We start from the raw sequence: 12,265 nt of genomic DNA, 5'->3' as shown, positions 1-12,265 counted from the left end.
GCTGTAGACGCCACAGTTTCATTCAGAAAAACATTTTTTATCATCTCTGGATCTACGTGGCCTCTCGACATAAGATAAGATACTTTCATTAGTCCCACAAGGGGAAGTTTAAAAACTTGTCTACATTGGTCATGTGATTAGGACACGCCCACGTGTGCGTTGACCCCCAAAGCATTAATATCAGAGCAGAAGCAGAAATTCAGACAGAATAATTTTGTAAAAATGATGAACGACGGCAGAAAAACGTGAAACGCTGCCACCTCTGGTTAAATGAGCTCTAAGACCTGGAAGTTGAAACGGCTCAAAGCAGAAGAACTCCGTCGCCGCGGCGATGACGGATCGGCGCTTTAATGGTTGGAAAAAAAAATGACATTAAAGTTTTTGTGTGAACATTTGAAGACAGGATCCAGAAAACTGCTGATTCTGGATTGTTTCTGTTTCCTCCTGAGAACCGAGGAAGACTTAAGTCTTAAGTCTTTTCCAACATGGGTTGCAGTGAGGACCGCCCCCTTTGTGGCGGTCAGGTTAAGGGCTGAGCGGTCATCATAACGCGCAGGTGGTAGAGGGTGGAGTTATGTAGACTCCCGGGCGTGTCCCGCAGGTCGATGGGGACAGTAAATGTGAAAAGGTCCAAACGTGTGCTTTTTCACACGCGTGTTCCTGCTGTGTTACAGGAAAAGGCGTACTCCTACCAGGAGGTGGAGCTGCAGTGTCACGGCGGCTGCCCCGTCCCATCGGGCGTCCTGACTCCGCCCCTGAGCAGCGAGAAGACCGAAGAGCCGGATCGAGGCGAGGCCACCGTGGTTAAGATCAGAGCCAGCATGGAGTCTCCGCCCCCCCAGTAGCAGAGCGCCGCTGACGCCGGCGGGACGGGAAAGCTCGGCGTGTTGGATTTGAGTTTCAGCGGAGATTAAGTTTTTAATTCCAGGGAGGGAAACTGTATTTTGTCCTCTGTGGGCGCAGCGAGGAGACGCGTCGCCGCCATGGGAACGTGCTTAAGCTCCGGTCTGAGCGCGAGCAGAGGAGACTTTGTTTTCATGCTTTTTATTAGTGGTGCTGCTGAACGCTCGCATCACGTCCAACCACGCCTTCATTTTCTATGCAGAGGCCAAACTGAGGAGACCTTTAGAGCGTGCGAGCGTGCGTGCGTGCGAGCGTGCGTGCGTGCGTGCGAGCGTGCGTGCGTGCGTGCGTGCGTGCGTGCGTGCGAGCGTGCGTGCGTGCGTGCGTGCGTGCGTGCGTGCGTGCGAGCGTGCGTGCGTGCGTGCGTGCGTGCGAGCGTGCGTGCGAGCGTGCGTGCGTGCGTGCGTGTTTAAATCTGTTAGTGGCCTCATTTGCCCCCAAACTATTTCTAGGGTCGTGTTTGGCTCTACGTGCTGCTATAAAGTGGGCGGAGCATGATGGGAACTCTGTGTGTGTGTGTGTGTGTGTGTGTGTGTGTGTGTGTTTAACGGGCACAGTGTGGCCATGTTCTGCTTGGGGACCAGTAGCTTGGCTACCTTGATGGACAGGTGAACCAGCCGGGCTTCAGAAGCTAAATGTTGATTGTGTTGAACTTTGACCTTTTTATCCCAAAAATGTCTCTACATGATTTGTTTTTAATGAAATGCTGCTACATGTTTTCCAATAAAGGTTTTTAAGCTCTTTGACGTGATGAGTGTGAGATGGACGAGTTCAGGCTGAGCTCCACTAGGTGGCACTGTGACACCGTCAGACGCTTCAAGCTGATAGGAAGGAAACGGGAACTCTAGGAGCATCTCTGGCACTCAAACATGAGTTCACTGCATTCAAACAGCAGATGAGGTGTTTGGATAACACAACGGTGGTGATGCTGACAAAAAGAGCTTGAACTGAAGACGTTCTGATATTGACTGGCAGTGAGACGGGATCAGAAATGAGTCCATCAGAGGGACAGCTGAGGGGGGAGAGGAAGAGCTCAGAGGAGGGTCATGGATGTAGTGACGGAGGACATGCAGAGGGTCGGTGTGACAGGAGGAGGTGGGTGTTACACAGCAGAAGACTGAGAGGTTAAAACATGTCTGTGTCTCACTTCTGCAGGTTTTCCTCTGATCTGAAATGTTTTTGCATGTAGGAAACACGCAGACCATGAAGCTCTGAACCTTTTACATCCTTCAGGAGTCACAGTGGCCCACACTAAACCTTTCACTGTAATTCATTATTATCAGGAAGTCCTAAAAACTCCCTGAAAAGCCTTCAGTTAATCCAAAATGCTGCAGCAAGAGTCCTGACAGGGACTAGAAAGAGAGCAGATTTCTCCTGTTTTGGCTTCCTGTTAAATCCAGAATTCAAAATCCTGCTCCTCACATACAAGGTCTTAAATAATCAGGCCCCATCTTATCTTAATGACCTTGTAGTACCATATCACCCTATTAGAGCACTTCGCTCTCGCTCTGCAGGCCTACTTGTTGTTCCTAGAGTATTTAAAAGTAGAATGGGAGGCAGAGCCTTCAGTTTTCCTCTTCTGTGGAACCAGCTTCCAGTTTGGATTCAGGAGACAGACACTATCTCTGACCTGTTTCTCTCACATTGCTGACAGTTTGATGTGAGTTGTGCTGATTTTAGGTTTAATTTGAAGCTCAGACCCTCCAGAACACAAACACGTGACTCTGATCTTCATGGGTGACTCCCAGCATGCACCTGCGGGCACAGGTAGAGTCACCTGACTCAGCTGGGTGGAGAAACTCGTGTTCTGTTCTTTGAAACCAGCAGATTAAAGCAGAGCTGGTCTGGTCTGTGAGCCTCGATGAGGACGGTAGCTCAGCTTTATCAGACCGAGGGTTCGCTTTGTCAGGCTCTCACGAGCTCCTCAGATGGAGAGCAATGTGGACGTCTCAAAGATGACGGACGTTCTCGCCGAGGGCTGACGAGTTCTTCTAAAAGCAATCAGGAATTTCTGCCATTCCAGGTCCCCCCGCCCTGGACCGCTCCTGAAACCGCTGCTTTGTTAAAGTTTGTTTATTTTAAAAGGTTTTTGATGTTTTCTGTCAGTGCTCAGAGTGCTGGAGACTAACAGCTACAGCCAATCACCTTAAATCTGAGCAGCCAGTTTGGACCGTTAATCAAAAACGCTTCACTGCGGTGTGACGTCACCGATCAGCTGCTGCTGCACCAACACCACCTCCGACTTCCAGGAGCGTCTGTCAATTTTCCCACTCAGGAATTCATTGAATCCTGACCCCACAGGAAGGCACGCTCACTCCTTCAGGGTTGTCTTTTAGTGCAGAGTGGGTTTGTTCCAGCCTCTCGAGGATAAAACGGCCTGACTGCTGGTCGGACTCATTATGTGACGAAGGAGCTGTGGATCTGCTCGTCCGGTTTCATGTCTTCACAGGTGACCTCAGATCGGTTTGTAGTTGAAACCTGCTCAATAAAAACTGCTCTGATAGACAGGTGCATGAAAATAGCTCAGTGCTCTGTCGCTGTTTTAATCAAACTTTTCATCAGGTTCCCTTTGGAGCCGCTCAGAATCAGCCGATGTTTTTGTGTTTATAGGTTTGTGGAGCCAGTTCGGGTGGACTGGAGTTTTGCTTTCTTCACGGTTTCTAAAGTTTCACGTGGAGATCTGCTGGAGAAGCAGCTCCAGCTGCAGATCGGGGGGATCAGGATCCACGTCGGGCTCCTGGTGAAGCAGCGTGGTGGATGCCTCCGGGCTCCTGGTGGGGGCGGAGGGGTGGTGTTTCCTGCCTGTGTGAAGTGATGTTTGCTCGAGCTGAGCGGCGTCAGAACCAGGCCAGACCTCCCTCAGGGCCGTGCCACCGCCCCGTGTAAACAACTTGCTCCAGTGTATGTTAGCAGACACTTTGATGTTAGCAGCTCGCTCACTTTCTCTTCTCTTACTCTTAAATATTTCATCCATCGTATTCATGTCGCCTGGAACGGCTGCAGTCGCTCTCAGCACCGCTTTGGGTAACGCACACTTTGAGCTCACAGACTCAGTGAGTCCACTGAAGTTTGTCGGGTCTGCAGGAGCTCTGAGGGCTCGAGGAGGCGCTGGACAGGCTCAGCGGCTCCTGGTGGTTTAGCTGGGGTTGTACCTCCCTCTGGTGGACACTCATGATAACTACAGTTTACCTGTGCAGGACTTAAATCCTGATGTTGTTATTGTTACTGAAGCAGGGTTTCCTTGGTGAGCTCAGTGTCTCAGTGTTCATCACCTGTGTGTATATTAAAGGTGACCTGTTCTGCCCTCCCTCCTTATCTGGTCCCGCCTCAGTGCAGCAACTCATCCTCTCTTTGAAAAAGCTGTTTTAACGCCAGTTGTCTCCTCATTGGCTGCCCCTCAGCAGTTCTCTTTAAGACAGAGACTCCAGCATGATCTTAAATGGGCGGGACCACTGAGAGCTGTCATCCAATAACCTTGTGATAAAATCACCTCCTTCTTTTAGTGTGAAGAAGCTTAAATATGTTAAAATGTTCACATTTACTAAACCGTGCGTTTATAAAACCGATAAGAAAAATAAGTCAGTTTCTCCGTGTGGATGCTGAGTAAATCAGCTGCTTGGACTGAACTGCCTTACTTGTGTATAAGCGCAGAGCGTGTGATGCCTGTCAGTCCGACAGTTAAACTGACTCAGACCTGTGGCTCAGCTGATACAGACGATGCAGAATAGAGTGAAAAGTGCCACCTCCCTCCTGCTTTGAATGCTTACACATTAAGGCCACCCACTGGGCCTGGTTGGACCCTTTGGTGACCCTGTTCTGGGCCCCAGGCTTTATTTTTAACATCTCTGGATTTAGACAGCTTCACAGACTGTACATAAAAGACGGCCGTAGCTACCATGACGTAATGCAGACGTTTATTTCTGCTGTAAAATGATAAGAAAACAATTTGTTCTTAAACTAATGTGAAGTGAAAACATTTTAAAATTGGGGGAAAAAACAACACAAAACAGAATTTTATGTATTCTTAATAACACACATTTTTGTTATTTCCATACACACGTTCAAAAAACAAAAACAAAAAAACCAGCTGCGTGTTTTATGTTTGTGTAGTTAAAGTTAGGTCTTGTATGTTGTTCGTTATCTCTTAAAACTTAGTGGAAAAATGAACTGAAAACATTTACACACATTTACATTTAATTTTATACACATTTTAAAACGTGATGCATAAAATTTAAAAGTTTTAATTCTAATAAATGACAAACTATAAGCCATTTTATTTCCATAAACAAATTTTGAAACTATTTTTGCTGCAAACTGAAATGTAAAATAAAACATGTTTATTATTTGTTAAAACATTCAAAGAAAAACTCAAAATATTTTATTTCCGTAAACTTCTGTTCCTTTTTTCTTAAAAAAAAAACTGAAAACATTTAAATAAAAACGAACAAATCACAGAAAGTTTTATTTAAGAAATTTTTATGTTTTCAAAAAAAATGGCAATACAAAAGAAATCATCAAAATCAAAACAGATTACTGCTCCATCATCCGACCCGCAACCGCCGACGCCACGAAACGACGCAGACTCGATCCTCTCGGCTCTGCTTCAGCAAATGTTATTAAAATATATCCGACCCTTTATTGGCCAAGGAAACCTAACTGGCCTCACCGTGAGATTATCCCGTCTCTAAGTCTGATGTCATTCGCCTTTTCGAGTCCAAATTCCGCTTCAGGCAAACTTGCCAACCTTGAGACCTCAGAATTAGGGAGACATTCAAAAGGGCTGCTGGGGGAGTGGTATACATATACATATATATACAAAAAACTTTTACAGTGTTTATAAAAGAAGTTAAATGTCACCGTTATTGTTGTTGGGCCGGAAACAGCGGGAGTGCCAAAATTAAGAGGCTGCATCCAATTGAGGACCCGGCCTTCGTGGTCTAAGTGTGGCGGGTCCTCCGAAAGCCGGGTAGGCCGGAAGTGAGTGACTGTGACGTCTATAGTGACGGGATTTCCGGCTCTTTTTAGAGAGCCGGCTCTTCAGGTTGTTTTGTTGCTTTAATTAATTTATTATTAACAATAATATAAAATTATGCACAAAAGGAATTACTAATGTAAAAAAAAGTGTTTTTATTTATATATGTTTATATATAAATATATGTTGTGGCCCCTAGAGACAAAACACGTACAAACTCCAAAACACATTTCTAGCATGAACTGAACTTCCAAAACAGAGCAGATCACTTAAATTACACAATTGAAAGCATGAAAGCATCCGTTTTTTGTTTGGCATTTATTCAGCTGTGTGAAAACCCCGGAGGAACCCTCCTGAGGGATTAATAAAGTTACATTTAATCTAATCTAATAACTTTAATCTCAGCCAAACCGATTTACTCAGGAACAAATAAAACACTGAAAAAAGCCCAACAATTACATTTTTAAGTTATCTAAGTGACTTATATCACCTGAGTAGCGAAAGACGGCGGGGGTTTGAAAACGATATGCCAGGAGTTTTCTGTTCTCCCCGGCTCAGGTATTTGAAGTTTACACAGCTACATTCTCGCCTGAAAATATGTTAAAAGTTTATTTTGCAACCCAGAAAGTAATAAGAGTTATATTAAAACTAAGTAGCTGCCGCCATTGTTGGAAACTGGAATTGGCTGGGCCGCACGATGCATTCTGGGATATGGTTTTTCAATTTTGTTGGTGGAAAATCGGGAGAAATTCAGGAGAATGGTGGGTCTGAGAAATTTCAGGTGGGGCACTGAAATTCGGGATTCTCCCAGAAAAATCGGTGGGGTTAACGTGTGGCTTCAGGTCCCAAAGTCAAACGAACACTGCAGCATCACTGAGAGTTACAAACGGTAAATTATTTCATCTGTAATAAATTGATCAGCGTTGCTGCTTTACCAGGTGTAACAATGAAGTTTAACATCCAGGCATCCATGAAAACAGGATTTCTTACATTTAACAGTTAGAAGTTAGCAGGAAGTTAGCTCGCTAGCTTCCAGCTAAACATGATATAGCATGTTCTGACTGAGAGATTTCTGAACAAATTCAAACGTACAGCTCTGTTATCACTTCCAACATAAATGAAGACAGAAAACTAAACAGCAGTGACGTTTGTAGGGTTACTGAAGTTTGGCTAGCTGGTATATAATGATGTGCTACGTGATCGCTAGCAACACAGCTATGTTAGCATAGCATAAACGCAGTGAAGCTGGAGGATGAAGACTAACTTTTTTCCACTCGATAAAAGTTAACGTGAGGGTTCCCAATGGTTACAAAAAATGTAATCGCATGGCAGGATGCTGTAAATGGACCAAACTTCAGTCAGGAGAACAACTGAGATAATCCATCCACAATACGAGGTTAGTCATTAATATACTGCTGCATGGGCTGGAGTTACATCGGAAGGGTTTAAACACTGAGCTTTAAATGTAACAGTCGTAATAAAAACAGAGAGAGGCCGACAGTCATCACTGACTGTTTTTAAGGGCTTGTTGAGATTAAATAGAGCAAGATACAAAACATGAAAACACAACAGCCTTAATAAATGCAGAGTAGTTTGGACCCGGAAGCAGGATTCATCAGGTCATCACTTAAAGAGCAGATAGAAGCTTCTCTCAGTCAATCCCAGCCACAACCTGCGCACCATAAAGCTCATCAGCTCTAAACGCGAGACAGAATTTAAACAAATTAGTGAAATTTGTGGCATAAAAACGTGGGCACTATGTCTGAACATCAGAGGTGGAAAGTAACAAAGTCGAATTTTCAGGCATCTGTACTTGAATATTTATTTTTCTGATAACTTTGGACTTTTGCTTCGTACATTTTTAAACAAATATCTGAACTTTCTACTCATTACATTTCCGAACCCCGTTACTCTAGGTTCATTTATAGTTTCTACTCTGGCCAGAGGCCTGCAGTGTCCGTAAGGTGTGTTTGTGTTGTGTAAGTTGTCTACTTTAGCATCGAGCTGGGCTACAGAAGAGGAGCAAGCACAAAGTAACGTCTTTTTTTAAGTGTCATAATTTGAAATGCAGCGTTTCTATGAGATCAACAAACATCAACACAAAATGTTTGTGTGCAGTTTGTCTCACAGTGTGTTGCAGCTAAACGTCCAGCAGCTTATTTCACAGGCAGAGAAAAGAAAGAGCGCTACCTTAACTCAAAGATGGCGAAAAATAAGAAAGAAAGACGGGAGAGGAAGAGCAGAGCGTAGAGTTAAAGATGCTCAGTGACGCTCGATACACTGCAGATTTAAAGCTTACATGTCATAATTTTCATCACATATTGGTATATGATGTGTTTTTATTTAGCTATACAAACCTGCGTTATTCAAATGTTGCATGAAAACACTGGGTAATTTTATCCAGGGTAATCAGATTACTGTGCATTAATGTGGTGAATTCACAGCTCTGTGTTGGAGTGCTGCACAGCAGCTGTGGTGCTCATGGTCAGATGCTGGTACATCAGATGAATTTGCATTTATGATGTTTAGATTCAGGCAGCACGGTGGCACGGTGGTTAGCACTGTTGCCGCACAGCAAGAAGGTCCTGAGTTCAATTCCAACATCAGGCCGGGGTCTTTCTGTGTGGAGTTTGCATGTTCTCCCCGTGTTTGCGTGGGTTCCCTCCGGGTACTCCGGCTTCCTCCCACCGTCCAAAGACATGCAGCTTGTGGAGATAGGTTAATTGGAAAATCCAAATTGTCACTAGGTGTGAATGTGCGAATGAATGTGAGTGCGAATGGTTGTCTGTCCCTGTGTGTTAGCCCTGCGACAGACTGGCGACCTGTCCATACCCCGCCTCTCGCCCTATGACAGCTGGGATAGGCTCCAGCGCCCCCCGCGACCCTGAAAAGGATAAGCGGAAGCGAATGGATAGATGGATGGATGTTTAGATTCATTAACTGAATCCAACTTGACACTACTTGTATACTGTCGAGCATAAAGACACGCCCACAAAGAGCAGCAGGTCAGCTGATCTCCACTCGGAGCCACCTGCTGTGACCCCTGACCCACGTTACTGTTCAGGTGTGGAGGGCAGGTCACCCTCTGCAGAGCAGCCAACAGGTATTTATTTAAAATCACTGCTCGTCTCCTACATAAGAGATTCAAACTAAGTACATTCATTATTTGTATTCTCATGTGCTGATATTATTTTATTCTTATGTTGATTTAGCACAAGGTTCAGTTCCCTTTGTACAAACGCAGTGAGTAGAATCGTCCTTCAGCTGTTTACTTTCGTACTTTGAGTACATTTCAGAGCCTGTACTTTATTACTTTTGCTTGAGTAAAAAAGTTGCTTCAGTACTTTTACTGGAGTATTTTTTTAACACAGGTATCTGTACTTCTGCTTCAGTAAAGGAGGTCTGTACGTTTGCTGTTGATTGTGCGTCCTGTTCCTATAAAGGTCATTTGTAGACCTCTGACCTGTGATACTTTTAATAAATATACGCTCTTATAAACATGGAGCAGAGATAGTTAGTATATACAAGCAGACTTTGGAGGTCACTACACACTGACACGTTTAACCTTTTTATATCCAATTTATTTATTACTGCTGAGTTTAGTTTAGTAACTCAGTCTCTGTAGTTCTGACTGATGTACATGCTGTGTTTTAACTTGGTGTTACATATTTAACATTTCTGTGTTAATATATTGTGTTTTCTGTAGATTTATGATTCTCTGTAACTGATTTTCATTTTATTTCTGGCTTTTCTTTTGCGGTGCTCTGGAGCCAGCACATAGACGAGCTGCATTAGTGTGCGTGCACGTGCTCTTGTTTGTCTGTGGCTGCACTTTGATATGTTTGTGTTATATTTGGTGTGAATCAAGAAAACTGTTCCTACAAATGTTCCTTTGATGCGCTTTTCCTGCAGTTTACAGCGTTTGACCTGCAGTGACGTTGCTGAGTCGAGACTTTGACCTGAGCCCTCATTAACGCCCTAACAAGAGCTGGAGACGGTTTCATTGGTAATAATTAAAGTTTGGTTCATTTCAGGCGTCGTTGCCGGGGCTTTGGCCCCAGTGGGCCCCCGTAGAGTTCGGAGACTTCCCGGCCTGGTTGAAGGTTAAATAAAAGCGCTATTGTCGCCCTCTCACCCCCGACAAACCGGCGAGCTCTCGTCCTGCTTTGGCTCCGTTGTCCCGGCTTAAGCAAACAAATACCTCGCTTAATTGCGCGTTGGGATTTGTGATTTGTCGGGGACGTGGTGGTCTTTGTTTGTCGGTGGGTGTCACGCTCGCAGATGCCGCTGTAGTATCTGTATCCTGGCGTATGATGCGCGCTGAGGGCGACACATTTGTAAATCTTAAAGCTGTTTGGTACAATGGAGCATGTGTGGATTAGGCCTATTTAATAATGCAAGCACAAAGGCTCTCTGTTATTTTAAGTCTTTATGGGATTTCATCTTGTGTGTGTGTGCGCAGCAGTATCGACAGGAAAGGGTGTCTCACACACACACACTCCCAGTTCCTTTCCCATTGTAATTCCTTTAATTAAAGTGATTTTATTCATAGGCACACAGCTGGCACCGGCTACTTTCCATTAGCCATCTGAGTGGCCGCTCGGTTCGGTGGGAGGACGCGCGCTGGGGCCGCTTCCTATGGAGCGCACAATACTATTTTCATCTCCCAGCTGAGTTTGTTGTGTGTTTTGAATTTATTAATCATTGATTTTAATGTGCCGCCTCTTGACAGTGGCAGCTACCCACGCATTAATTAATTCCCGCTTCCCAGCCTTACAAAATGGCATTTAAAAAACAATGAGAGGTCGGCCGGTGTTTCCTCTGACCTATAAATGGAAGGCGTCAAAAAGCAAAATGTCAAAATTTGCTTTTATTTGTTCTTCTCTTGGCACATTTTTATTGCCTGCCTTTTATTTGATAGAGCGAGATAGAAACGAGGTTATTTTAGGTGTGTGTAAATACAGTTGTGTCACCTTTAATATTCTGCTCGTCTTTTTGGGAGGTTGCGAAATGCAATAATGTCTCTTTTGTTAGGCACGTTTTCCCCGCGTGCACCTGCTTTGCATACGGCATCTGCCAGCAGCGCTCTCAAAGGAGCCCGGGGTCTTAAGTTGAGGATAAAGGTGCGTTGCCATCGACAATAGGTAGTGTGTGTTTATCCTTTGAGGTCTTAAACAAGTACGTGTACAAAGATTTCCCTTCGCTGAATTGGCGGAAATAGAAAAAGGGAGATTAGATCTTAAATGAAGCATATGGTTGGTGGAATTTGAATAGAGTTGGGATTTGAATGTATTTACTGAACTATATTCTTTTTTTATTTATTGAGCAGACCTGAATTGTTCATCCATTTAAATGAGTGACTGGTCTGCGTGTTTGAAGAGATAAAAGCTCGCTCTCGTAATCCTTATTGACACTGCGGGAGGCGTAAAGACAGCTATTGGTAAGTCCCCGCAGCGCCCTGCCCCACAGAAAGAGCCTCATCCGCGGTTAAAGCTAAAGATTTCCTGACAGATTGCTCTCCGCAGATTGATTAGCACACGTTGGGAGAGAGCAACTTCCCAAACTGCGTGTCTCCGCGAGGGAGGGGGCGCTGGATGCGCAGGGCTTAACGCGCACTTTGAAAAGCGTTCCCGCTCTCGGTTAAAGGGAGAAAAGGCTGTAACCCGACGGCGCCCCCGCCGAGCTGCGGCACGAAACCGCGAACGCTGCTGCCAGCTGCACGAGATAATTCGCCTCTGTCGTGCAAACAGCTGGAGCGCTGGGAAAAAGAAGCCCGGCGAGGCCTTGAGCCGGGTTCACCGGCAGCCATGTTGGTTTCAGACGGACTTCTGAGCAGCAAAGCGAGCATAATCGTTCCCGTGCAAACGCTCTGTTTGACTCGTTCAATTAGAAAACAATCGGCGCTTTGAAGAGAGACCGTCCCCGCTGTTCGTGCACCTACGGAGCCCCGAAGCCGCCGGCCTTCCTCCCCCTCCTCCCCTTCCTGCTCCTGGCCTCTGAAGGGGGAGAGAGAGAGAGCCATCGATCAGCGAGCGCCCGCCCCGCCTCCTGTCTCCTGCCTCCTGCCTCGCATTGTTTTTATCTCATCTCGCAACCCTGTTGCCATGGCACTGAAGATGGCACTTCAACCCTTGTGCTTAATGATCTCTTGGATGATAGCCTACTCGTCAGACATTCATGCCCTGCTCTGTTGAAACGCTCGACAGAGAGGAATGAGCTGCGCCGGTGGAGGGAGGGCTGCTTATTTGAACATTTTATTCCGAGCCTAACTGGTAGCAAACACGGTGTTATGGGTTATTTACCAAATGAGCTGTCTTAAACAGCTCTTTGTGCGCCCTTCCTGGCCGGCTCAGATGGACGCAGACAGACAGAGAGCTGCGTTGCTTTTGT

At 45.4% G+C, this 12,265-nt stretch overlaps 1 protein-coding gene across 2 annotated transcripts in view; it reads left to right on the top strand.

The window, feature by feature from the left end:
- ccne1 (cyclin E1) overlaps nucleotides 1–1,638 on the top strand; it is a 9,333-nt gene extending 7,695 nt beyond the window's left edge. For both annotated transcript variants that reach the window (XM_087839967.1, XM_087839666.1), the window contains one exon: nucleotides 675–1,638. In XM_087839967.1, coding sequence (XP_087696093.1) covers nucleotides 675–845 — 171 coding nt within the window. In that variant the 3' untranslated portion in view covers nucleotides 846–1,638. The remainder of the gene's footprint in view (nucleotides 1–674) is intronic.
- The last annotated feature ends 10,627 nt before the right edge of the window (nucleotides 1,639–12,265 follow it).

The sequence above is a fragment of the Neolamprologus brichardi genome, chromosome 1 (genome assembly GCF_056152115.1).
Source record: "Neolamprologus brichardi isolate AB-2024 chromosome 1, ASM5615211v1, whole genome shotgun sequence".
NCBI classification, from domain to species: Eukaryota; Metazoa; Chordata; class Actinopteri; order Cichliformes; family Cichlidae; genus Neolamprologus; species Neolamprologus brichardi.
Note: the sequence above shows the minus strand (reverse complement) of the source record. Positions and strands in the feature narration are given on the sequence as shown.